This window comes from Geotrypetes seraphini, chromosome 12, assembly GCF_902459505.1.
Source record: "Geotrypetes seraphini chromosome 12, aGeoSer1.1, whole genome shotgun sequence".
Classification (NCBI taxonomy): Eukaryota; Metazoa; Chordata; class Amphibia; order Gymnophiona; family Dermophiidae; genus Geotrypetes; species Geotrypetes seraphini.
The window spans coordinates 50394812-50422058 of NC_047095.1; the positions used below are offsets into that span (position 1 = coordinate 50394812).

At 42.6% G+C, this 27247-nt stretch overlaps 1 protein-coding gene across 1 annotated transcript in view; it reads right to left on the reverse strand.

Annotated features, from left to right (window-relative positions):
• Positions 1-27247, reverse strand: part of NFIA (nuclear factor I A) — a 661499-nt gene that overhangs the window by 211547 nt on the left and 422705 nt on the right. The window contains exon 5 of the mRNA XM_033917100.1: positions 1906-2023. Within this exon, the coding sequence (XP_033772991.1) occupies positions 1906-2023 (118 nt within the window). The remainder of the gene's footprint in view (positions 1-1905; positions 2024-27247) is intronic.

The window sequence follows — 27247 nt, forward strand, 5'->3', positions numbered from 1 at the left end:
TTAGATTCAGTAGATAAAGACAGGTTGTTCACCCTCTCCAAGGTAGAGAGGACGAGAGGGCACTCTCTAAAGTTGAAAGGGGATAGATTCCGTACAAATGTAAGGAAGTTCTTCTTCACCCAGAGAGTGGTAGAAAGCTGGAATGCTCTTCCGGAGGCTGTTATAGGGGAAACACCCTCCAGGGATTCAAGACAAGGTTGGACAAGTTCTTGCTAAACCAGAACGAATGCAGGTAGGGCTGGTCTCAGTTAGGGCACAGGTCTTTGACCTGGATGCCGCCGCGTGAGCGGACTGCTGGGCGCGATGGACCGCTGGTCTGTCCCAGTAGCGGCAATTTTTATGTTCTTAGAAAAACAGACTCTGGACCAACCCGGATTGCGAGGGCCTGATTCTGGAAATGGCGCCTGCCACGGTAGGCGCCTGCACAAAGGGCCAGTCACCAGTAGGTACCATGTCCAGAATCACATCTGTTTCTTGTACATACACCTTAAATTCAGGCCAGCATTTTACAGGCCTACATCTAAGGAGTCCGATTCACACCAATGGACACCTAAGGTCACTTCCGGCATAAAGCATGCCCATGCCGGCCTTAGGTGCGCATAGGCACTTCTATGGCGCGAGTCAGATGCCTACATGGTAGGCGCCTTTCACCGCATCGATTAAAAAACATGCCATCTCGCTCGAGGCGCCGGCACTCCTCCTCCTCTCCACCCAACCCCCTTTCCACTCCTTCCCTGCCGCACTCACGCCCCTTCCCTGCTCATGTCGGCTTTGGCGCTCTCTCCGACGTCACTTCCAGGATCTGTGCCTTTGAAGTCACGTCAGATAGAGCGCTGAAGCCGGCGAGGGCAGTGGGCGCCGCAGTTTAAAAGGCACGGGGAATGGCGGGTGCACGCACGCGGCAGGGGTGGGGAAGAGGGCGGGGGAGGGGTGCCACCACCCCAGATGCTGCTCATCCTTGCTACTGCAATTGGGATGCTGTTTTAAGAATCAGGCCCCAACTGTGGTCATTGAACCCGCTTAAGTTATCCGAACCTGCTAATTCCCGATGGAAGAGAATTTGTGCCTTATGTTAAACCCTGCGTATAGACATTTCTGTTAAGTATACACTTGAACAAACCCTACATGGAAATTCTGAACAGAGCATAGCCTAGGCTTGTATGGGTCCCTAACCTGGCAAATCCTGAGCGCTGGTTTATCTGGACTTAAGCCAATGTCTTGAACTGGAGGGCTGTGAATTGTGTATAGGTTGTAGAAAGTGCGCTAGAAGGTTTTTGCATGGTACAGAAAGAAATCAATATGGACCCTTGCTGGTTCAATGTACACATTCTATCTTTCTGTCTTGTTGGTTTTCTATTCAATTCATTAAGGCTATAAAAAGGCAACCTACACGGCTAATTTGGTCTGGCATACTGTTGCCTCTCAGATGACAGTAAGCCACCTGACCTCCTCAATGTGTGCAAACAGGCATAGAAAGACCTAACTGTGTCCCACATCACTTAAATAATGCATACGATTACATAAGGTGGTATGTTTTCTTCTATTTTAGACAATGCGCGTAAGCTACTTACAATATTATTCCACAAAGATAAATTTCCCTTGCAAAATGCAGTGCAACTTTAACCTGATGGTTTTATAGCCAATGTTTCAGATATACATCTGATTAGATGTCATTATACAGCCCTTTTTCCATGGGGAATATAAATGCAGGGCAGAAAAGGGGATCAGGAAAGTGTGCAACACAATCCATCCTTTTACAAGTCCAGAACGGGTTTTCTTCCCAGGAGTGCAATACATTGGACAATTAAGAACAGTATAACAATTTTTTTTTTTTTTTTTTACAAATGTAATAAGTTTGTGGTTGACCCTTGGCCAAATATTCTCGTCATTTGTAGACCTAATTACCTGGTAGAAGATGTGCTAGGTAGCGATCTCCTCATTGCTCCAGGGCTCATGCTGTAATATGAAGACCCTTCCAGATCTGGGAGGGAGAAATTGGAACCTGTCCCTGCGGCTATTGGTGCTGGTGAGAGAACGAGAGAGAGAGAGAGAAAAAAAAGAGGTGGTGAGTCCAGTGAAGAAGCAGCCAATAAGTCTGATAGGGACATTTTCAGACCGTTCTACGAGAACACTTTTCAATTGGCCAGTTCACAAATGTAAATCACCATTTACCCAGCTAGGCAGCTTTGAAAATTGCTCTTTGAATGCCTACAGCACTTGGTTTCCTTTTCATAATGGCAGGCAACCAGAAAATTCAGCCTGATTCTAAGAATTCTGACTGGCCCAAACACAGACTGCTTAATTTCCCAAAAAGGACAGAATAATTAAGAACATAAGAGTTGACATACTGGGACAGACCAAAAGTCCATCAACAGTGGCCAACCAACATCCCAAGTACCTAACAAGAACCCAAGAAGTAAAACATTTTATGCTGCTTATCCTAGGAATAAGCAGTGGATTTCCCCAAGCCTATGGACTTCTCTTTTAGGAAATTATCCAAACTTTTTTTAAACCCTGCTAAGCTATCTGATTTCACTACATTCTCCAGCAACAAATTCCAGAGTTTAATTACATGTTGTGCGAAGAAATGCTTTCTCCGGTTTGTTTTAAATCTAGAAGCATAGTGACTGGCCTAGTACATGTGGAATATTTAGAGCAGAAAGGTAGAAAATGATTCCTTTGTATAAGACCTTACGGGTTAAAACCAGAACCTTGAACTGGAGAAACATGGTCAAACTTGGGGCCTTGCACAGAAATCGAGCCACTGTGTTCTGAAGGAGCTGTAGCCGTTTAAGCTAGTACTGCAAAGATTACACTACAATAGTCTAGATGAGACTATTTAAACATAAACTAACAGTGACTCCCCCTTTCAAGATTTTACAGGAAGAGATTGATCTCTCTGAGCGGAATGAAGGTATGAAGAGCTGCTTTGATTGGTGCAGCTTGTAGTTTTAAACAGTACAGCATGTGTGTTGTGAAAAAGGCTGCATTCTGACTGGCTGAGACGCAGGGCCTGAGTTAGAAGGGAAATAATTTGTTAGTGACTAGCCTTATTTCCAAATCAAAAGGAGGAATTATCTTAACACCAATTCCCAAGAACCCAAAACTCAGCCCCTCCTAAGTAGCTTCTATCCCATTATTTATCAAAATGATGGAAGGATATGCCACAGAACATATCAAATGCTACTTACAAGGCTTCAATATCCTCCGCCCTTCACAATTGAGATTCAGGAAAAATCACAGCACTGAGACAGTGGTCACAGCGCAATTGTAATCCAATTTGACCTAAGCAGCACATTTGACCTGGTAGACTTCGATCAAATGGCCGAGTTCTTCAGTGATTTTGGATTTAGTGGCCCAGTCCAAAATCACTGTGGCTTCCCCCCTGTCTTTCTCAATAACAGACTATGGCCTTTTCTCTATGTCTGAATTTAAGAAAGTGGTATGATCTCTTAAGGAGAAGAGGAGATATTGGATGCAATGGATGGGAAAACTGGATGTGTCATTTGGCCTTTATCTACAATCATATTTCTATGTTTCATGCTTCAGCTTATGATAGGCCACTGGCAGCTTAAACATGCTGCCTTTGGTGGCCCCAAAAACTGTCTTTCTTTTTTAATCTTTATTAAATTTTCAAACTACAATTATGCATGCAAATAGTTCATGTACATTACAAGAAAAGCACAATAAACTTACAGATATTAATAAGCAATTATTTTCCCCCATCCTCCCACCTAGTAAACAAGAAAATAAATACCCACAAGAAACTACCTAAAAAAATCCCCAAATCAATTCCAATTCTTCAATATAAGTTGTATGGCAACTCCTGTCATTATAAAGAGAAGTTTGCTATTCCTAGCAGATATTTGGCTTTTAGCTCTCATTAACGTAGCAAATAGGATGGTATCGTACATCAATGCCACTGGATTTTCCAATATTTTAAGTACCAAAAGCTTTCCCTTCTTTTTCAACTTCTTTTCCCCGCAGAGGCAGTATGCTGAAGCAGAGGGAAAGTGAAAAGGGCCGCTGAAAGCAGTGTGTTTAATCTGCCTGCTGCCCGAAGATTGCAAGCCTCGGCGTGGGGAAGGGAGAGAGGTTTGCTGCTGGGGTGGAAGGGAAAAGGGATGCTGGACTGGCAGCTCTTTAGGCTTCTCCGCGTACCCCTTTGAGTTCACCATGATACCCCAGAGTGCCAAGGCGCACAGTTTGGAAAACACTGGCAAAAGTAGTGTGGTGCCTTAAGAAGAAGGCTTTGCCTTTTTTTTCATAAAAAGGTATCACCTTATTTTCCTACCTTTTGTTTTATTTCTATTCATCATACTGTAAATTGCAATAACCCTGAAATTCTGCACAGTCAGTTCCTACAGAACCTTATCAGTCTGCATTGACATTGTTAAAAACTGCTTGGGCAGAATACTTCAATTTAATGTATAGCATCACTTGGAATCTGGAGTCCTTTTTTATTGCTTGTATGTCTGCTCTGGTGTATCTTCTTGCCAGCACAGATAGGCTGTACCAGGGAAGTCAAGTTATGTACTCTGTGTTCTATAGAAATTTGTGGAACAGCTTCACAGCCTTGCTCTGGAGAGAGCATTATCCTGCAGTCTGCCTGGTGCTCCTCTCTGTGAGCAGACGGGTGAGCATTTCATTTAACCCTTTGGAGCCTAATTCTCGGCATTAGAGGGTAAAGCAAAGATAAAAGGCCCGGCTGAAAGCAAATCTCATTTCTGGCGGGTCCCGAGGCGAGAAGCCGAACAGGCAAACAGTTAAAGCAGCCATCAAATCTTGGACAAACAATAAACATGAAAAGTTAATGAGAACATTTTGATAAAGTGAACATGCGCTCCCAGAGTAATCTTTTCAAGCCTGGAAGATAGCAATTGATCTGAAACCCGAAGGGAGTGAGTTTGAAACAAGAGGACATGAAAGAGGAAAATGTTTCAGAACCCAAAACTTTTGCATTTAGGTTCACTTGATCAAGTATGCTTCTTAAAGTAGTGGTAATATAATGACACAGCCGTACTTATCCATTAGGACCTGCTGCCCACCAAGCCTTCCCAGAAGTCCACACACAATGGATCACTGAAGACCCTACTCAATCTCTGATCTTCTCTTGCCCCTCCCTTATGACTGCTATAAACATCTGTTACTGAGAACACCAGAAATATCAACTTGCCTGGTTGTACAGTTTACTGTTTCAGTTTTATTCTTCGGCTTCCTTTTGCCCCCTCCTTTCTCCCTCTCGCCTTCAATGTTGCCATAAATAGCCTAAAATTACGCTTGAGGTCCAGTACTAGGGGGCATGTATTAAAGCTAAAACAAATAGGAGAAAATTTTTCTTCACACAACATGTAATTAAACTCTGGAATTCATTGCCGGAGAACATGGTGGAAGCAGTTAGCTTAGCAGGGTTTTTAAAAGGTTTGCACAACTTCCTAAAAGAGAAGTCCATAAGCCATTATAAAAATGGATGTGGGGATATCCACTGCTTATTCGTAGGATAAGCAGTATAAACTATGGGCTCCTTTTACGAAGCCACGTTAGCGGTTTAACGCGTGTAATAGCGCGCGCTAAACCGCCGGATGCGCTAGTCGTTTTTTGGCTAGTGCGGCTTCATAAAAGGAGCCCTATGTTTTATTCTTTAGGATCTTGCCAGGTACTTGTGACCTGGGTTGGCCGCTGTTGGAAATAGGATACTGGGCTGGCAGTTCTTATGCTTTTTTTTGTCTTAGGTACAAATTTAGCGGTCCATATTCAGAGATCAGCCCCGAGTAAGCCCCTCTCACCAGGCCCATACCTAGGTTTTCAGTGGCTTTATCTGCATAGTAACCACTGAAAATTCAGACAAACTACTTTAGTGCTATCCGGGTAGTGCTGGGGCTGTCCAGAAGTGGAGCCCGAGTGGAGCTGATATTTACTCAATTAGCAGCAATATTCCGTACCAGTGTATATTCAGTATGGAGATCCTGAAACCCTGACTGGCTGGGTGATCCCCAAGAGCTGGGTCGAGAAGGACTGATGTAAAGTGTGTTTAGAGAGGACTATGGTGCTAAGCAGCTCTACGAGTGCATATCATGTGGATTTATTTGATTTGTTTTATATCCCATCCTCCCGAATGAGCTCAGAACAGGTTACAGGTTGACATATATAATGCATAGCCAAAAAGATACCATTTATAATTGTACATTATAGTTAGAATCTCTTAGGTTGCTATACAGGCTACAATGTACAAAGTGCAATAGATTCTAACTCTCACACCTTGTTTCTTAGGCTTCTGGCATTTGTATGCATAAAAGTCAGTTCTGTCTTGATGCAGTGCCCCAAAGCCAATTAAATGACTCCTCTCACACTTAAATTGCTATGCTTTAGCCAGCTCTGCAAACCCAGAAATTCAATGCTGAAACCCGGGCATGGCGCGGTATTGAATTTCTGGTCATAATGCTGGCAAATTAATGAGCATCAGTGGTTAAATATTGAAAACCTCACCTCCTATTTAATGAGACAAAAAAAAGTCTCCAGACACCCCCCCCAAAGTAGTTCCCTCTTTTATTACTAGACTAGCATGGAAATCGTAGAGTGAAAGAAACCTGAGAAAAAGCTGAAAGCAATTTACCGCAAGAAAATTAATCTCCTCGTGATCGTCCTGCTGCCTAAGTAGGACATTCTTCTAGTTAGGCTTTGCTAAAATATCATTTTTGCAGAAAAAGGAAACAATTAAGTTTTATAAAATAAACCTATTTTAACAAGAGGCGCTTTCAGCCAGAGATCCCTGACGGCATCTGAGCAAGGCGGTAAAGTTGATGAATCTGCGCAGCAGAAAGAAGCCGGCGTAAGTAATCTTTGTGAAAGGTAGCCTGGATGTGGGACTGTTATAATTCAGACACCCTGCAGATAACAGGCTGCTGCAGTGCGAGCGGCTCTGAGGTTAGACAACTGACCACACTGCAGTCAGTCTGACTTGAATGGAAATCAATCCCAGGGCAGTCTGCAGCAGCTACCCAAGAAGCTCTCTGCCAGACAAACCTTTGCTCTGCAATCCCTGGTTGGAAAAGTTTTCATCTGCCCTGAATCCAGAGCTTCATTTGTAGGCAAAAAGGAAGTGGGGGAACCAAGGGCAGGAGTAACAAGAGGGGCTGGGATTAGGGCGCAGACAGAGGACTGTTCTCTGCTGTGTTCTACCTTCACCCTCTCCTCGCCTCTCCTCTGCAGGCTGGGAATGGAGCTCTGGAGTCTATAAACTACACTTCCCCCCTCTGTATTCATGGGGGTTTGGGGCAGAGCCTGCCCACGAATGTTAAAAAACCACGAATAATATTCGGGCCGGTTCTGCCCCTAACTCCTGCTTCCCCCGGCTATTTTAAGCCCTGAAAGCCCCTCCTTAAGCCTTGCCTGGTGGTCTAGCGGGTTTTTGGTGCAGGAGCGATCTTCCTACGCTCCCGCCCCGTGCAGATCGCTCACAGGAAATGGCTGCCTTGAGCCTTAGTTCTGCTGAGATGTCTATGTGGCATCATTTTTGTGAAGTTCACAGAAATGCCCTATAAGGTGCCCCACTGCTCTGTTGCCATGTCTAGGTGGCCAGTCCATCACAATGCTGGCCCCTCCCATGTCCAAATGATCTTGTTCTGGGCATTTGGGAAAATGTGGTATAAAGATAGACGTACTGGCAGTCTGGATGATCAATGACCTGGATGTCCAGATGAACAATTTTCAAAAAAAAAAAAAAAAAAATTCTAGACGCATTTTTTGAGAATGGATATTTTACCACTGCCGACTTTGGGTGTCTAGTGCCATACATCCTCCACGTGAACACCCCCTTTTTGAGAACTGTTGCAGAAGGATGTCAATCACCTCTTTCAGCTCTGCCTCCTTCCCAGTGGATTGTACTGCCACCTTCAGTTTGTACCAAAGTAGTTAAACACCACTGTAATCAAGAAAATAAAAAGGAAGAACATGGGAACTTCCCTGACAAATTAAGTCTGTTCTGCTCTGCTCTGCTACAAACTGTTATTGTAGATGGGATTATTAACAGACTGTAACCAGCATTAACATAAATGGAGCTCTGAGAGACACATCCCCTGTTCAAGAGCTGGTTTTCTTATACTGCTAAATGATATCCCTTCTTTGGCTGGCAGAAGAAAATCTCAGCTCTGGTTATACTTATGTGTCTGAGGACGAAAACAAGCGAAATAACTGACAGGGCGTGGCATCCAGAGTCCTTTGCGCTTCTACTACAAAGAAAATTATTGAGGTAAGAACCTAATTTTCCCTTGTAGGGCAAAAGGCAAAGGATTCCAGACAGTAAGTGACTTACCAAAGTAGTCTCTTGCATCTAGGCTGGGACAGATTAGCCTGTCCTTAAAACCAAGGAGACCAAAAGTGGTATTCTCCTTGCGCTGCTATATCTACTGCATAAAATTTTGTAAAGCTACAGAGAGTAGACAATGTAACTGCCCTACAACTCTCTTCAGGCAAGATCACCCGAGCCTCTGCCCACAAGGAAGACACACTTCTCATGGAGTGTGCTTTGAGAGAGAGAGGTGGCTGCTTTCTCCAACTAGTGCATTGTTAAAATGGAACCCTGTCTGTGCAGGCTTTGTTCTGATCACTGAAACTGAAGGGAAGATTCTCAAAACTTAATGGTGAAACCCGAAGGGCAGATACCGAAGTCGCTATTGTAATGATTTCAAAAAGATGAGCCATTCTCAAAGGACCTCGCATGCAAATGAGGTTTGCGGATGTTCATGTAGGCTTGCTAAATTTACATGAGATGAATCGCTGGGGGCAGTGATCTGCACATGTGCAGAATACACTTGCATATCTAAAAAAAACCAAAACCAAATCGAAGATCATCAGGAGAGATGCCCCACCGTGCACACACAACCTCCGAAAACCCACCCCTGGCAGTAGGAGAGATGCCCACTCCCTCCCGCCACGTCGAACAAACCCCAACATTATGATCCCCTCCCCACACAGTGAGAGATGCCCACTTCCTCCAGCCGTGTTGCACAATCCCCCAACACTACTATCGCCCCGCAGCAGGAAGGATGCCCACTCCCTCTTGCAATTGCCCAATCCCTCTGACTCCCCCCGTGCCTCTGATGACCCCCCCCCACCCCTCCCTACCTTACTGATGAAGTCCGGATGGTGGAACGTCTACCTGTTCCAGCGGGCAGGCTCACCTCTTACAAAATGGTGGGCCTGCCCCTTCCCGGTGCATCCTGGGATGCGCCAGGGAAGGGCCTAACGTTCTGAATGGCCTAGACGCTTAAGGCAGCTGAGAAGAATGGTGGGCAAGCACTGGATCTCACCAAGGGGGGGGGGGATTTGTATAGATACTGCTGCTGTAGCGCTGCAGAACAAAAAAAGCTGCCCGCACTCCTGATAGAGTGCTCAAAACAGGACATGGAAAAATGAGCAACACAGATTCCCTATGAAGGTGACAGTCCTTACAAAGGGGAAGCAAAAGCTCTGCAACTTCCACATGTATGCGGTGCCACTTCTAGAAGTAGCTGTCCCATTTTGCAAATCTACATGTCAGTGCCGCCAGATAAACAGTGAAACTGTAAGTTTAACTTAGCACAGTAGACTCTCTGTTAACAGGAACTCAAGCAACCAGCAAAAAAATAAAGAAATATTGTAATACTTTAAATAAAAATGAAAATAAAATCAATTTCTGGCAGAATTCTTAAGTGTAAACTTGGCATGCCACACCTGAGTATGCCCATGCTTTGCCTACCACATATCCAGCATTTTTTTCGGAACAGTTTATAGTATGGCATAGTATGGGGTATAGTATTAGTTAGGCCTGTTTTTAATAGTAACTCTCAAGCAACCAGAAACTACATTTATCCGGTATCTATCAACCCCCATGGGTGCTGGCTAACTGAGAGTCTACTGTATCACCTTAGAGGCAGAAATAAACAATGGGGCTTAAAGAGAATAACTCCCTTAATTCCTCATGTAAAGCCTTGGCCAAATCGAGCACGTTTTAAGAGCCTACTATATGTGTACCCTGGAATTGGGGTGGAGGTTTCCCCCACACATATGTATTCCCTTTGAAAAACTGGAAATACATGAGCAGATTTTAGTCCTGATCAAGCCACACCCAGACCACACCTCCTTTAAATCATTGTATGGTGTGAATCTTCACGTAATAAGTGGCAAAAATCATTATTTATGCAAAAGACAAATAGTGCTATTTACATGTAAATATGCGTCTAAAAAAATGAGCTTAATCGCTTAACTCCAAACATAAGCTAATCAAATCTTTGGCTGATTGATTCCAGTGCGAAAGTGATTGGGTTACCTATTGACAAGATCACTACAACCTATTTCAACTTCTCAGAAATCACTGTCTATTGTTTAATAGACCGACTCCTTCGAAGGGGTTGCTGATTGTTGAGGGGGTACACTAACCTCTGAGGAATCAGATATGCATGAGAGGAGATTACGGTAGCCAATAAAGAACAAGAACCCAGCAAGAGAAAACTGGCAGCAAGGTATTGTGTTCTAGGCACCCTATCACTCCATGTTTACCCTTAAATCAGACATTTCTGCTAGAATGAGATCCCCGGAACAAGCCTGGAGAGGGGAGACTTATGGGGGGTGGGATGTATCTCTGAGGAGTGCTTGCAGGTCTTTGGTGGTATATATACTTTAAAACAGATGGATATGAGATATGATCTTGATGTTCAAGTTCCCACAAGTCAAAAATAAAGAGGTAACACGCAGGCAGCTATTTTAAACTGTTAAAAGATAACTAACTGCATAACACTGAGCAGAAAAGTTTCAGCTGAAGCCGAGGCAAACTTCCTTTCCTTGTGCGGTTCAAAGGAAAATGGATCCCTCTGTGGGCTTGACATTATTTCAAAAGAGCACAAGGCAAACAGTGAAATTCATCCTGTAGCAATGCTTTTTTATGATCTTTCATTCTTTTGCATTTCCCCTAGTTCAGGGGTAGGCAATTCCGGTCCTCGAGAGCCGGAGCCAGGTCAGGTTTTCAGGATATCCACAATGAATATGTATGAGATGGATTTGCATGCACTGCCTCCTTGAGATGCAAATCTATCTCATGCATATTTATTGAGGCTATCCTGAAAACCTGACCTGGCTCCGGCTCTTGAGGACCGGAATTGTCTACCCCTGCCCTAGTTCCATGCAGCAGCTACGGTACTAGTCAGAAGCCCTCTGTATTATTTCACAGTTGTGGTGGGGTGGAAGGCAGATGAAGAACCAGATATAATGGCATTGAAGATAAGCAGCAGGGAGAGTCAGAGTTAATGCAAATCTCTAGGACAGTGGTTCCCAACCCTGTCCTGGAGGAACACCAGGCCAATTGGGTTTTCAGGCTAGCCCTAATGAATATGCATGAAGCAAATTTGCATGCCTATCACTTCCATCATATGCAAATCTCTCTCATGCATATTCATTAGGGCTAGCCTGAAAACCCGATTGGCCTGGTGTTCCTCCAGGACAGGGTTGGGAATCACTGCTCTAGGAGACTCTGGGCATTAAAAAAAAAAATCATCTAGGTCTAAAAAACCCCATCTTGCTCATAACACCCCCCAAAAACATATATCTCACAGCCATAAACGAATAGGAAAAACATCTGTGAAATGGCCATTTTTGCACTGAAAGCATCCAAAATGAAAAGCCGTTTTCCAAAGTGAAATGTCCAATTTTTGAATGACAAAAAAAACCCAGGGACATGAATGCCTGTCACAGTTTCAAAAATATAGCCACACAGCTGTTCCAGTAGAACAGTTACACTTCTCCCTCCATATTCGTGGTTTCAGCAATCGCGGTTTAGATTATTCACGGTTTTTAACTTGCTGGCCCCTCTCCCCTAATTTCATCAGCTTGCATGGAGAAATCGCTGATTCTGAGCATTTACAGAGAAAATCATTGATTCCCAGCACTTTCTTCACTGTGTTTTGGCTCTCCTTCAGGAACAGGCCCAGGTCTCCCACCACTTCATTCGCGGTTTCACCATATTCATGATGGTTTTTAATAGAAAACAGTGAATAACATGAAAAAGTTATTCACGGTTTTTCTGTATTCACAGGTCTGTTAATCCCCTATCACAGCGAATACGGAGGGAAAAGTGGTTACATTATTTAATAAACCGCAATTTTTAACAAAAAAAGTTAAATCACAGCAGCTTACAAAAAAATTAAAATATTGGGCAATGATTTTAAAAACAATAAAGACAGACAAGGAAAATAGACACAATTTCCCTTCCCCCCAATAATTGAAGCACTAAAGGAGACCTGCTCCTAATCCTCACAACCTTGAGAAATTTGGTATTATAGGGACCTGTCTCAATTTGTCCACCCGGAGCACATTCAATCCTAGCTACGCCACTGGCATCCACCAATTAATGACCGAGTCAAAGGATGTGAAGACTTGTGCAATGAAACCTCTGAAGTCTCTTGCTATTAATTGCTGTTTTGAATATTTCTATAACTGTTCTTTTGCATTATAAGCGTATGTTGTGTACGCCAATGAAATAAACTCTGACTTTAATGCATTTTGAATTGTATTTTGACACAGTAGAATGTAAAAATTGTACAAGGACTTGAAGATATTTTGCAAGGCACAGCAGACCATGTTCAAGTGGCAGCACTGATGGAAACTCCCACTGCTTCAAATCCATTAGTACAAATTTTGAACAAAAAATGTCAGGGAAAATGTAGAGAAAATAAAACAAACAAAAAACCCTCTGAAGTAATTCAATTTTTTTTTATTTATTTTGAAAATTTATTGAATTAGCGCACAGGAAACCCATGAAAGAGAATCAGCCGGCTGGCTTTTTCCTTCCCTCAGATGTTATTCAGTCTTTGAGCTATTAGCATTTATTTAAAAAAAAAAAAAAATATGACTGAATAAAAACTATAAAAATGCATTAATAACCTTGTGTAAATACAGGAACATAATGTATTAGGGCTGAAATGGATTATACATCAAGAAAAAAGATTGTGTCGGGAAACTAATAAACTTTTATGTACCTAATAAGTAGATAAAAAACTACTGACGTTCTGTGGATGAGGAATTAATTAGCAAAACAATGCATTGGAAACCTGGTGACTGTGCCTTTGTCCCTTCTGTGCAGGGCTGCTAGGCCCAGAGTCCTTCCACAGAAGAAAACAGACATGAAATGTGTGATATTTGTTTTGAAATGACTTGTGTCTAGCCTGCTATTGACCACCTTAATTATACCAAGTTCCATTTATAAGCATAGCTAACCGTTAAGTTTATGGAGACTTTTTTGTGTGTGTGTGTGGCTTTAATAAGATATTGATCGTGACCAAGGTTTGAGTGGGCTGCCGTTGAATTGTGTAAAGCCATACAAAAGGCAAGGTCAGTTCAACCATCCACGCTATGTCTGCAGACTGTAATTTATTACAATTCTATTTTTCCTGAGCCCCAATGATATGTTTTTAATAGCACTTCTTTTCAAGGACCAAGTATTACCCTGTTTCAATTCTTCTTCACGATACTACTTTGCATGTTGGAACTTTGGGCTCCTTTTACTACACTGCATTAGGGCATTAAGGCGCGGAATAGCGCATGCAATTTCCACACGCGCTAGATTTTAATGCCAGCATTCATCTGGCGTTAGTTCTAGCCGCGTAGCGTGCGGTAATATACCGCATGCGCTAAAAACGCTAGCGCCCCTTAGTAAAAGGAGACCTAAGTTATCTTTAAAGAGAACAAAAGGAAAAGAAAACAAGCTTTTTAATATTCAGTCGCCATGATTAGCATTGTTTTTAAATGGTGGCTAAGGGGATCGAAAATATCCAGATCTTCAGCGTCCCTGTCCAGATAGCGGTCACAGCTGAATATCCTGATAGTAGCATAGTAAATGATGGCACAGTCCATCCAGTTTGCCCCAAAGTCACATTAATTATCAATTCACGATTGAACCAACAATCTAATAACATTATACTAAACCAGGGGTGTCCAATGTCGGTCCTCGAGGGCCGCAATCCAGTCGGGTTTTCAGGATTTCCCCAATGAATATGCATGAGATCTATTAGCATACAATGAAAGCAGTGCATGCAAATAGACCTCATGTATATTCATTGGGGAAATCCTGAAAATCCGACTGGACTGCGGCCCTCGAGGACCGACATTGGACACCCCTGTACTAAACTAAACCTTAAGTTTATATACCGCATCCTCTCCATAATTATAGAGCTCGGCATGGTTTACGAAAGTTTAATATAAGGAAGGAACAGCATAATGGGGTTGGAGGTTGAGTATAGGGGGGAAGAGAGCCTTACATTTTTGTGAATAGCCCCGTTTTTAGATGCTTTCGGAATAGTTGGAAGGAGCCCAGATTCCTTAGTGGGGCAGAAAGGTTATTCCAAAGCCCTGTGATTCTGAAGAAGAGAGATTTCCCTAATCTTCCCGCATAGAGGATACCTTTTAGCGAAGGGAAGGGTAGTTTAAATTTTTGGGTGGACCTGGTGGTATCAGGACTTAGTGGAATTAGGGGAGGGAGGATGCCATGTAAGATCTTGAAAGCTAGGCAGGCGCATTTAAAATGAACCCTGGAAATTACTGGAAGCCAGTGAAGTTTGGACAGAAAAGGGGTAAACATGATCAAATTTGCTTTTTTGCGAAGATCAGTTTGGCCGCAGTGTTCTGAATTCGCTGAAATCTTTGGAACAACATTTTATTTGCAAAGTTCCATTTTATGATATTTTACCCCTCCCTCATTGAGATATAAAGCATTTGCACTCATAGCATCAGGCTCCGAGCTGCTGAGTTCTGCACATTCTGTAATGCTTTCATACGAGACAAAGGCAATCCCAGAAACACCCCCATTACAGTAATCAAACTTTTATAATGCCATTGTTTGAAGCACTTGTCTCACATCCCAACTGGTTAGTATATTTTTCAACTGTGATAACGTTCTCATAGCAAAATACGTTAACTGTACAACTCTCACTATTTGTGATTGAAATGATAACTTTGCATCAAGGATTACGGGAAGGGGTAAAACGCGGACCTCAAGGACCCGACGGACCTCGCGGATCTATAACTGCATGTCCTTAAAAATCTGAGGTCCGTGCCGTTTGTAGTTAGTTTCTGGCTCTGCCAGACCTCGATGACAATTTAGAGCTGACGGATCCGTCTCTGCATAGGAGGGGAAAAGTATTAGGATCCGTCAGCGCTAAAATGTCATCGAGGTCTGTCAGAGCCAGAGACTAGTGCTGGAGCGGCTCTAAAACGAATCCTTTAAACCGTTTTCCTGCAGCCCCAGTAAATTAAAAAATCTGAGGTCCGCGGCTCTGACAGACCTCGATGACATTTTAGCGCTGACGGATCCTAATACTTTTCCCTCCCTATGCTGAGACGGATCCATCAGCGCTAAATTGTCATCGAGGTCTGTCAGAGCCAAAAAACTAACTATTATTGGCACGTACCTCAGATTTTTAAGGATGTGTGGTTTTAGATCCGCGAGGTCTGCGTTTTACCCCTTCCCAAGGATTACTCCTAACACTTTGATTTCTTCTCTAATTACAATGATATGTTCATTTAAACAGAGTTCTCATGCCATGCCGGTCTCCAACAATCATTATTTCTGTCTTATCTACATTCAGGTTGAATCCCCTACAATTCATCCACTCATTGATCTTCTTCATATATGTGCTTAATTCTATTGTCAGTTTTTCACCCCATTTCTTAAGAAAAACTGAACGTCATCAGCATATATTCTATAGGAGATGCCTATCTGATCTAAAAGTTTTCTTAATGGTGCTAAATATACATTACGCAAAATGAAACAGGGGAAACAAAACCACAAAGTCAAAAGCACAGAGCCAGAGTGGAGTTGTCCCAATCAGAATGGTGTAGACTCCTGAGGCAGGCCGGTTAGGCCGAAACATGTCGGGTCATTGAGTCATTGGATGAATTTATGAGACTTTGGATGAATTAAAGCATTTGCATTTATCAGATGAGTTGAAGGACACTGTTTTTGGTGTACACCATTCTGATTGGGACAATTCCACTCTGGGTCTGTGCTAAATATACATGAAACAGAATCACAGATAGTGATGATCCTTGTGGGGACACCCTTTTTTACCAAATATCTGGATAAAATTTGTCCCATTACTTCTAACACACATTTTCCTCCCCATACTGTCCCTTCCTGACATAACATAACATCAATTCTGGATCAAAGGAATCAAAGGCAGGGAAATATCAAGAGAAACCAAGCAAAAACAATCTTCCTGATCTATACCCAAACGTAATTCATCAATGTTGCTAATAGTGAGCCTTTCGAAATCGGAATTGTTTTTTATCCAAACAGCCATTTTCCTCCAGAAAAAGTTCCAGTTGGGGTAATGCTGCTTTTCCCATTACTGTAGCAATAAATGGTAAGATGGATATTGGCCTATAATTACATATTTGTTCTGTTTCAAGACCATCTTTCTTGAGCACAGGTCTTACAGTACCAAGGGCTCCTTTTACAAAGGTGCGTTAGGGCATGCTAAATTGCCCCGCGCTAGCCGTTACCGCCTCCTCTTGAGCAGGCAGTAGTTTTTTCGGATAGCGCACGCTAATCCGGTGCGTGCGCTAAAAACGCTAGCTCACCTTTGTAAAAGGAGCTCTAAATTTACAACTGTCTGGAAAACAGTCTGATGTAAATGACTTGTTAATCATCTTTGTTAATATCGGGGCTATTTTTAATCTTTGTTAAAATCGGGGCTATTTTTCCAGCAATTTGACTCAACACCTCAGATGAGCAAGGCTCATTATTTGCTACTCCTAAGTCTGCTACTCTGCAACCTCGATTCATGCCCTCTAGTTTTACCATTTTCCTTTCTCTGGAAAAGATTTTGTTCTATATTAATACCTCAAGTATTTAAACGTCTTTAGCATATCCCCCCCTGTCCCTCCTCTCTTCTAGAGCAGTGGTTCCCAACCCTGTCCTGGAGGACCACCGGCCAGTTGGTTTTTTGGGATAGCCCTAATGAATATGCATGAGAGACATTTGCATATTATGGAGCTGACAGGCATGCAAATCTGCCCCGTGCATATTCATTAGAGCTATCCTGAAAACCCGACTGGCCGGTGGTCCTCTAGGACAGGGTTGGTAACCACTGTTCTAGAGTACCCATATTCATGTCTTCCAATCTCTTCTTGTACGTCTTTTGGTGCAGGCCCCATACCATTTTCATCACTTTTCTCTGGACTGCTTCAAGTTTTTTTACATTCTTAGCCAGATACAGCCTCCAAAACTGAACACAGTACTCCAGGTGGGGTACAGGGGCATCAATACCGCCTTTCTTCTGCTGGTTATGCCTCGTTCTATACAGCAAGGCATCCCTCTGGCTACGGCCACCGCCTTGTCACACTGTTTCGTCACACTATCACCCCAAGGACCCTCTCACCTCTCAGCACATTTGGTGCCCTCAGATTTCTATTCTCCAAGTGCATTACTCTGCACTTCATGCCACAGGAACAGTTCTTCTGCATCTCACCCCCACAAGGCCCTTTCTTTCTAAACTGATATATTCTGTAATGATAACCAGATTTCATGTGTTTGATATATTCCTGTGTGTTCTGATATATTACTTTTTTGGCCCTTACTCAGTGGGAGACTGAAGTTCATACGGAAGATCAAAAACCCTTTGCAATTGCTATAGGTGCAGTCAACCCTTTGGGGGGAAGATGAAAGCAATTATTTTTCCCCTGAAGCTTTTAGGTTGGGGCACATGATGCGGGAGGGAAGGAGAGGGCGGAATTTACCAAGGACACAGAGATTCTTTTGAAAAGAGTGTTGTGATATTGAGAAAAGATACTTGTACACCGATCTGCTTCCCTTAGTCTTCATATTTCAGCTCACGCTTAAGTTTCAGAGCCTGTGCTCCAAAAACTACCACAGCTGAAATATGCTGCAGTCAATTACGGGGCCAATTTTCAGTGGCAGATGCAAGGATCACTAGTACTTTTAAACCTGTACACCTTACATGTAATTTCAGAGAAAAACCTTAACTTTGAGAATGAGGCATTTTGGTAAAACAAGGACGTGCCCACATGCCTTGTACCTGCCTTATCTATGGACCACCAACGTGCTGGAAAATACACATGGGGTGGGGGTTAATTCTGAGGAAATCCTTCTTCGTGGAAAGGGTGGGAATTCATGAAATGGCTTCCTGGTGGAGGTAGCGACAAAGACTGTATCTGAATTCAAGAAAACTTGGCAAATGTACATAGGATCTCTAATGGACGGAAGGGATTGAAGATGCTACGGATGGGCAGACTGCCTTCATTTTTCTCTGTTTCTATAAATACTGACCTTTATGATGTTGAGGATAAGCGTGAAAAAGAATCTCCCATTGATGAATAAACAGTGCCACGTCCATCCCAGTAGCCCTCCTACAACTGAGGCGCCTAAATTTCTGCCTTATTTTCAGACAAACTGAGGATTTCAAATTTTCAACTGAATATTCATCTTCATTTTGGAGCTTAAAATGATCTCACGGATATTCAGCCACTATTTTCAAAGGCACTGACCGTCGTCCTCTCAATTTGACTTGGATTTGGGCCCAATCCAGGTACTGGCACCGAATGTGGAACCTATTTACGGTAGGTACTGGTGATATTCAGACCAGCACTCGGGTAAATGCCTGGATTACGTTAAGCCATCCTCATCACTCTTTAATATTTATGATAAATATATGAATACAAGAACACAATAGCAAGTGGGGGTTATCTCTGGTATCATATGCGTAGCGCAACAGGATATCAGATATGACCTACGAGTAGTAGCACTCTTCGGTTTATGTTTATGTCATTTCCTCATTCATCCCTGCGTAATGCATTTTTTTATATTTTATATATAATGCTTTTTTTTTATGATTTTCTTAGTGATTTTCTTGGTGATTTTCTTTTTAGTTTAAGTATAAAAGAATAAGAAAATCACCAAAAAAAAAGCATTATATATAAAATTAAAAAAAATGCATTACGCAGGGATGAATGAGGAAATGACATAAACATAAACCGAAGAGTGCTACTACTCGTAGGTCATATCTGATATCCCGTTGCGCTACGCATATGATACCAGAGATAACTCCCACTTGCTATTGTGTTCTTGGATTACGTTAAGACAGCCTTTTGGCTATCCTAACTTTGGCCCTCTTTTACTAAGCCGCGGTAGAGGTTTCAACGGCAGCCTGGAATGCTAAATGCACAGACGCTGCTCCGACGCTCATAGGAATTCTATGAGCGTCGGAGGATTTAGCCCTCTGGGCCACGGTAGAAACCTCTTCCGTGGCTTAGTAAAAGGGTGTTTATGTGGGCATTTACCTGGTTGATAGACTGGACTGCTAACCAGGGGGTCCTTTTACTAAGGTACACTAACTGATTTAGCATGCGCATGGAGGAGTGTGTGGCACAGTGGTTGGATCTACAGCCTCAGCACCCTGAGGTTGTGGGTTCAAACCCCGTGCTGCTCCTTGTGACCCTGGGCAAGTCACTCAGTCCTCCATAGCCCCAGGTACGTTAGATAGATTGTGAGCCCACTGGGACAGATAGGGAAACGCTTGAGTACCTGATTGTAAAAACCGCTTAGATAACCTTGATAGGCGGTATATAAAAATCATAATAATAATAAATGAAAATGCGTCCCTAAAACATAAAGGACACGTTAGCTTGTAGCGAGCGCTAAATCGGCTGACGTGCCTTAGGAAAAGAGGGGTTAGGTGAATCCTGGTTCTGCTGAAAATCCATGGAGAGCCCACTCTGCATGATTTAATTGGACAGGAGCATCTCCTGCCTTGATAAATCATTCTGAAAATCTACCCCCATGCTTACAAATTTGGGTTTGCCATTTATTTGCCTAGTACAGGGGTCCTTGAGAGCCGGAGCCAGGTCAAGTTTTCAGGATATCCACCATCAATATGCATGCGATAGATTTGCATCTCAAGGAGGCAGTGCACGCAAATCCATCTCATTTATATATTCATTGCAGATATCCTGAAAACCTGACCTGCCTGTGGCTCTCGAGGACCGGAATTGCCCACCCCTGTACTAGATGCATTTGCCTCATTGAAAGGAAAAGTGTCAAGAAAAGTGTGGCATAATTTGTAATTTTCCTAGCTCTACATCATTCTTTTCTTGGTTGGGCTGAGAACTTTTCAGTGGCCTCTTGTATTGTGATGTCATAATGCCTCATTCCACCAGTGCCTAAGAGCCAACCTCATCAGTGATGTCACAATGGCTTAGTTTCTCTATACTCATATACATTTACTATTAGGGGTAGGCAATTCCAGTCCTCGAGAGCCACAGGCAGGTCAGGTTTTCAGGATATCCACCATCAATATGCATGAGATAGATCTGCATCTCGAGGAGGCAGTGCATGCAAATCCATCTCGTACATATTCATGGTGGATAGCCTGAAAACCTGACCTGGCTCCGGCTCTCCAGGACCGGAATTGCCTAGACTTATGAGCCTAGTGCTAAACTCCCTTTTTTAAGTTCAATATTTTTTATTGAATTTATAAAATAAAAGAAAAAACATCTCACAACCCCCCCCCCTAAAAAGCTCAATCTAATACAAAATAAATGCCAAGTAATACATATAGAAAATACAGAAATTTGGCTCTGTTGTGATGAAGATTTATGAAAAAAACTTAACAATGGATTCCAGATATTATTAAATAAATCCAAGGAACCTTTATATTCTGCCATTATGCTTTCATATTTAATTGTGTTACATAATGAAGACCACCAAAATTGAAAACAGCTATGGCAGTGATTTTAAAACATATTAATTATAATGTGTTATCTCATCACGTTGACAAAGATGAAAAATAGGTTATTGTTGTCGTTTAGCTGAAATCTGTCACATATGCAGTGATTAATATTTATGCTCCAGCGTTAGATCGGCCACAATCTTTCGGGAGATACTGAATCGTCCCTGTTAGATGCTGATCATATTATTTCAAAATCTCATATAGTCCTTCCAAAATTTACTCAAGATTGGGGTTTGATTGACTCCTGGCGACTGCTACATCCAGATATTTTGGATTACACATTTCATTGAATATCACATCTGTCATTTTCCCATCTGGATTATTTTTCCAAATCCAGATCTTTAGTCAATGTTTTGCAAGTCGCACCTATAGAACCACAATTATATTTCCAATTATGTTTACATTACTTTAAGGGCTCCTTTTACGAAGGCGCGTTAGCAGTTTAACGCGCGTAATAGCACGCACTAAACCGCCGGCCGCGCTAGCTGCTACCGCCTCCTCTTGAGCAGGCGGTAGTTTTTCGGCTAGCGCAGGGGTTAGCGCGTGATTAAAAGTCACGCCTGCTAAAGCCGCGTGATTAAAAGACGCGTGCGCTAAAGCCGCCAACGCGGCTTCGTAAAAGGAGCCCTACATCTCTCAAGGTCAAGTTGTACTTTGGCATTTTAATGCAGCATTGTCACAAGATAAGACTTTTAAAAAGAAAAATTTCTGAATGTATGTATTTTTCACACAATTTAATTGGAGATATGTCTTTTAGGGCTCCTTTTACTAAGGTGCGCTAGCAGTTTTAGCGCTTTAAGGCCCTAACGTATCTTTGTAAAAAGAGCCCTTAGATTATATGGAATGCTTACAAGCTTGCATTTGTGGTAAAATAATGGTTACATAGAAACACAAAAATGTGACAGCAGATAAAACCCAATCTTAGCATCCAGTCTGTCCATCTGCAGCATCCACTATCTCCTCTTCTCCCTATGAGATCCCACGCCTGTTCCATGCTTTCTTGAATTCAGAAACAGTCTCTAGTCTCTGAAGTTCTTCTTCACCCAGAGAGTAGTGGACACGTGGAATGCATTCCCAGAGGTTGTGATAGGGCAGAAGACACTACAGGGATTCAAACAAGGTTTGGATAAATTCCTGAAGGATAAGGGGATTGAGGGGTATGGACAGAAGAAGTGATAGGTTACAGGATGAGGCAGGGACCCTTGACAGGTCATGGATCTGATGCCGCGGGTGCGGACTGCTGGACGCGATGGACCTCTGGTCTGACCCAGTGGAGGCAACTTCTTATGTTCTTATCTCCACCACCTCTACTGGGAGACTGTTCCACGCATCTACCACCCTTTTTGTATAAAACTATTTCCTTATATTACTCCTGAGCCTATCATCTCTTGACTTCATCCCATGCCCTCTCATCCTGGAGTTTCCTTTCAACTGAAAGAGTGTAACTATGTGTAATTATGCAACAGAGATATTTAAACATCTCTGAAGATGCACGGTTTTGTCGGGAATGAATTGCTGTGAAGAAGGGTATTTCAACAAGGATGAAGGAAGTTATCATGCCGCTGTATCGCACGATGGTGCACCTGCATCTGGAGTACTGTATCCAATATTGGTCACCGTACCTCAAGAAGGACATGGCGATACTTGAGAGGGTTCAGAGAAGAGCGACGAAAATGATAAAAGGGATGGAAAACCTTTCATACGCAGACAGATTAGAAAGGCTGGGGCTCTTCTCCCTGGAAAAGCGGAGACTCAGAGGAGACATGATAGAGACCTTCAAGATCATGAAGGGCATAGAGAAGGTAGAAAGGGACAGATTCTTTAGCCTATTGGGAACCACTAGAACAAGGGGGCACTCAGAGAAACTGAAAGGCGACAGGTTTAGAATCACTGCTAGGAAGTTCTTTTTCACTCAGAGGGTGGTGGTCACCTGGATTGCACTTTCGGAGGTTGTGATAGGACAGAGTACACTACCGAGTTTCAAAGAAGGATTGGATAAATTCCTGAAGGATACGGGGATTGAGGGATATAGATAGAGGTAGAGTAGAGATAGGTTATGATAGGATATAGATAGAAGGACAAGGGGGAGTAAATGATTTAGACAAGGATCACCTTACAGGTCATGGACTTGATGGGCCGCCGCGGGAGCGGACTGCTGGGCGCGATGGACCTCTGGTCTGACCCAGCAGAGGCAACTTCTTATGTTCTTAATGCCTGAAGCAGCCGTCAAACGGTGAAACAAGGCCTTGTTGGAGAGGGTTTAGCATGGATCTCCTGAGTGTGGCGTCTAGGTGAATTGCGAGACACTGACGAAGTGAGGAAAAAGACAGTGCCAGCAGTGGAGCTGTAGCGCTATCAGCCATGCGTTTAAGCTAAGTAAAATTTTTTCTTTGACAATTAATACATCCTGTGGACAGTGGTGGGCGTATTACCATGTGGATGATTACATTTTCTAAGTGCAGTTTTTAATGCCGATGAGAAAAGCAATAGCGGCTTGAAATCTTTGGGATTGCTGCATTTTGGACTGTATGTTGAGGCTTTTTCTCCACTTGTTAGAGTTAAATGTGGATCCTTGGGAAACCACCCACCCCTGGCGAGTAACATTTTTTGATATTTAAACATCTCTATCATATCTTCCTTCTTTCACCTTCCTCCAAAGTATACATATTGAAATTTTGAAGTCTGCCCCCACATGCCTTATGACATAAGCCACCGACTATTTTAGTAGCCTTACTCTGGACAGACCCAATCCTGTTTATATCTTTTTGAAGGTGTGATCTCCAGAATTGTACATAATATTCTAAATGAGGTCTCATCAGAGTCTTATACAGAGGCATTAATACCTCCTTTTTCCTACTGACCATTCCTCTCTGTATGCACCCTAGCATCCTTTTAGCTTTTGCCGTTGTCTTTTCAACCTATTTGGCCACCTTAAGGTCATCACGTACTATCGCACCCAAGTCCCACTCCTCTTTCATGCACAAAAGTTCTTCACCCCCTAAACTGTACCATTCCCTTGGGTTTTATCAGCCCAAATTCATGACCATGCATTTCTTAGCATTCAATCTTAGCTGCCAAATTTCAGACCATTCTTGAAGCTTCGCTAGGTCGTTCCTCATGTTATTCACACCATCAGGGGTGTCTCTACTCTATTGCAGATTTTGGTATTATCCACAAAGAGGCAAATCTTACCAGACAGCTCTTCAGCAATATCGATATAAAAAATGTTAAAAAGAAGAGACCCAAGAACCGAACCTTGAGGAACATCACTGGTAACATTCCTTTCTTCAGAGAGATCTCAATTGACCACTGCCCTCTGCCACCTTCCATTCAACCAGTTCCTGAACCAGTCTGCCACTTTGGGGCCCATACCAAGGGCACTCAGTTTATTAATTAGATGCCTGTGTGGAACAATGTCAAAGGCTTAGAGATGTAAATGGGATGAAATTAAGTTTGGAGGGTAAAATGTCGACTATGCATGCTAGGATCAGAGCATCAATGAAATCTGTGGTTGGTGTAGAACTATGGAATGCCTTGCCTGGTATGGGGAGGATGAATTTTAAGAGAATGCTGAAAACTCAATTATTTGCCAATGCCTTCTTATGCTGCGGTATATTTCAGTTGATAATCGCCTAGAATTTTTTTGACAGCAATGTATGATTTAAAGCTTGTTTGTATTTCTGAATTGATTGAATTTGCGCTCTATCCTTGTTATAACAGGAACGATTAATGATGTTGTTTAGACATGTCTGTTATATGTGATAATCATAGGGAAACAAGATTTTATTGTATGCAATATATACATTTTTAAATAAATACACCACATCTAGCTCTTTCCCTCTATCCAATTTTCTGATTATCCAGTCAGAAAAATTGATCAGATTTATCGGACAAGACCTGCCTCTAGTGAACCAATGTTGTTTTGGGTCCTGTAATCCACTGGATTCCTGACACGTTACTAGTCTCTGTTTTAAAAGTTATTATTAATATGCTATTATAAACATGAAGAGGAAAGTTGACTTGGAACAGAATAAAATATCAAACAACTGGAAGGTGAATGCATAGCTTCTGGAAGTAAAGATGACCTGAAGTTTTAATGTTAATAAAGCATTGATGGCCTAATTATATATATGTTGCTCAAAATTGTGTTTACAGATATGGGCACATACCCAATTAGTGTGCGTAGTTTAATTGATTAATGAACTAATTAGCGCTGGTAATTGGGCACTAATATTCAATTAATTATTGGCATTAATTTAAATTTATGCATGCATCTTTAGTTGCTGGGATCCGCATATAAATTATATGCATGGAATTCTGGAATACTGGAGTTCATGTGCATTGTTACAGAATAAGGGAGAAATATGCGTAATTTAGGCACGAGAATTTGCATCGGGTTTTTACTTGGTATAAATTCTCAAACCCTAAATTGGGCGGGAATCTTGCCGCCAATGCCATTTACCTTGAAAACGCAGCCCCAAAATAGCCCAATGTGTTTCTTCTTATTCACAAGAGTAAATAAGTGTATCATGACTGACTGCAGGTAGGTACTCATGAGGTTTCTGCCATTATTTTGGGGTCCTAAAAGGTTCCGATGTCTCGATGTGCACAGAAAGTACCACAGATCTGCTTCCATCCTGCAGGTTCTGGTAAGTAAAGGACCCCTTGTAAAATAGCTGTTTCCATCAAGACTTACTGACATTGTAGACTTAAAATCAGAAACAGCCCAAAGTGCACAGAGATTGTCTATGGAGGTCAGCATACTGTTGTACGTAGGTTAGGATAATAATTGTACATTTCTAATCCAGCACAGATTCTATAACCAGGGCCAGTTTTAGACATCTAGGGCCCTGGTCAGAAATTAAGGAGGCGGCCCTTGATCCCTTCTCCTCCCTGCCCCCTTCCCCTAATCACCCCACCTGCCATAACTACCACATCTAAAAACAACTTTAAACGACTTCTTTACACACAAAACACAGACAGACCTTTACCAAATACAGAACTGGGAACCCCAATAAATGAAACTCAGCAAGAGAAATAAAAAGATAGACATTTTTTGTACTGAACACACAGGGGTCCTGGGCCCAGCATCTCCTAAAATTAGCCACCTCCCTAGCTGGTGGGGATCCTGAAGCTTTGCCAGTTAAAGACCACCTCCTCTGGTATCTCCAGCTAGCAGCAGCTGCCGAGCTTGGAGAATTCTGGCTAATACACTAGAGAAAGAGGTCTTCAGCTGATAGGGCTTTGGGATTCCCCATCAGCTTAGATATTTATATTTTGCATTTGGGCAAGGGGGAGGGCAGGGAGAAAATTTGATGCTAATCCATTTTGGGCCAGGGCTACTGCTCATTCTCCCCACTCCCCATCGGCTGTCTGCTAAGCCACTGAACACAATAGAAAGAACTGTGATAAACATATCCCAAAGCTAACATATTCCAGTTAATAAATGTAAAACAAAACACTTTTTCTACCTTTGACTGGAGATTTTATTTTTCCATCTTGTTGGTCCCATTTTGTCACTTCTGCTTTCCTGTGTCTTCTGATAATTCTCTTTCTTGTGGTTGCTGTCCATATGTCTTTTCTCCTGTCTTTGATATACTGATCTTTCCTTTTTTAGCTCTTCTCACCCTTTTTTCTTTTCTGCTTCTCCATCCACTCAAATTTCACCCTTCTTCTTTTTTACTTTTCAGCTACTTACCAACTTTCCATCTCCCATTCTTAAGCTCTAGCTCTTCCATTTTCCATCTCTCCTTTCTCAGTCTCCTGTTTCCTGTTACCACATTTCTACCACTATACTCACTTCTCTCTCTCTCTGTTGTCTCATCCCCCTTTTGACCTCTTCCATATGGTTCCACCATTTCTAGAATTCTCCTCCCTCTCTCCATTCTTGTCAGGCTATATCTCACTGTCCCTTTCTCCCCATCCCCTAGCATTTTCTTATTCCACATCTCTTCCCTCCAGCCCTTCCATGGGTCCATCTCTCCTTCTCTCTCCCTCACAGTCCAACAATTCTCCCTCTCTTTTCTGTTATTCTTTTTCCCTTCCCCCTTGATGCTGAACAATAGGATGGAGGGGAAAAAAGATGCTGAACCTCTCTCTCCCTTCCATCCCCAGACTTAACATTTCTCCCTCCCTTCCACCCCCAGGCCCAACTTCTCTCCCTTTCTCTTCCAACTGCCATCCCATATCTCTATCTCCCTCCCTGGCCTACCACCTTTCTCTTTCTCTTCCCAACTCCCCTCCCATCCTATATCTTTCCCCTGGTCCACCATCTCTCCCTTTCTCTTCCCAACTGTCCTCCCTTCAAGTGTATCTCCCTCCATCCCTCCACCCCACCCCCACGTTCATTCTCTCCTTTCTCTCTGTCCCTCCACACTATTGCCCACTTTTTCTCTAAATCTCTTCTGTTTCCAGGGCCCATAAGCTCTTCCTCTACCCCCAGTCTGGCACTTCTGTAGACCTCACCCCCATTCTAT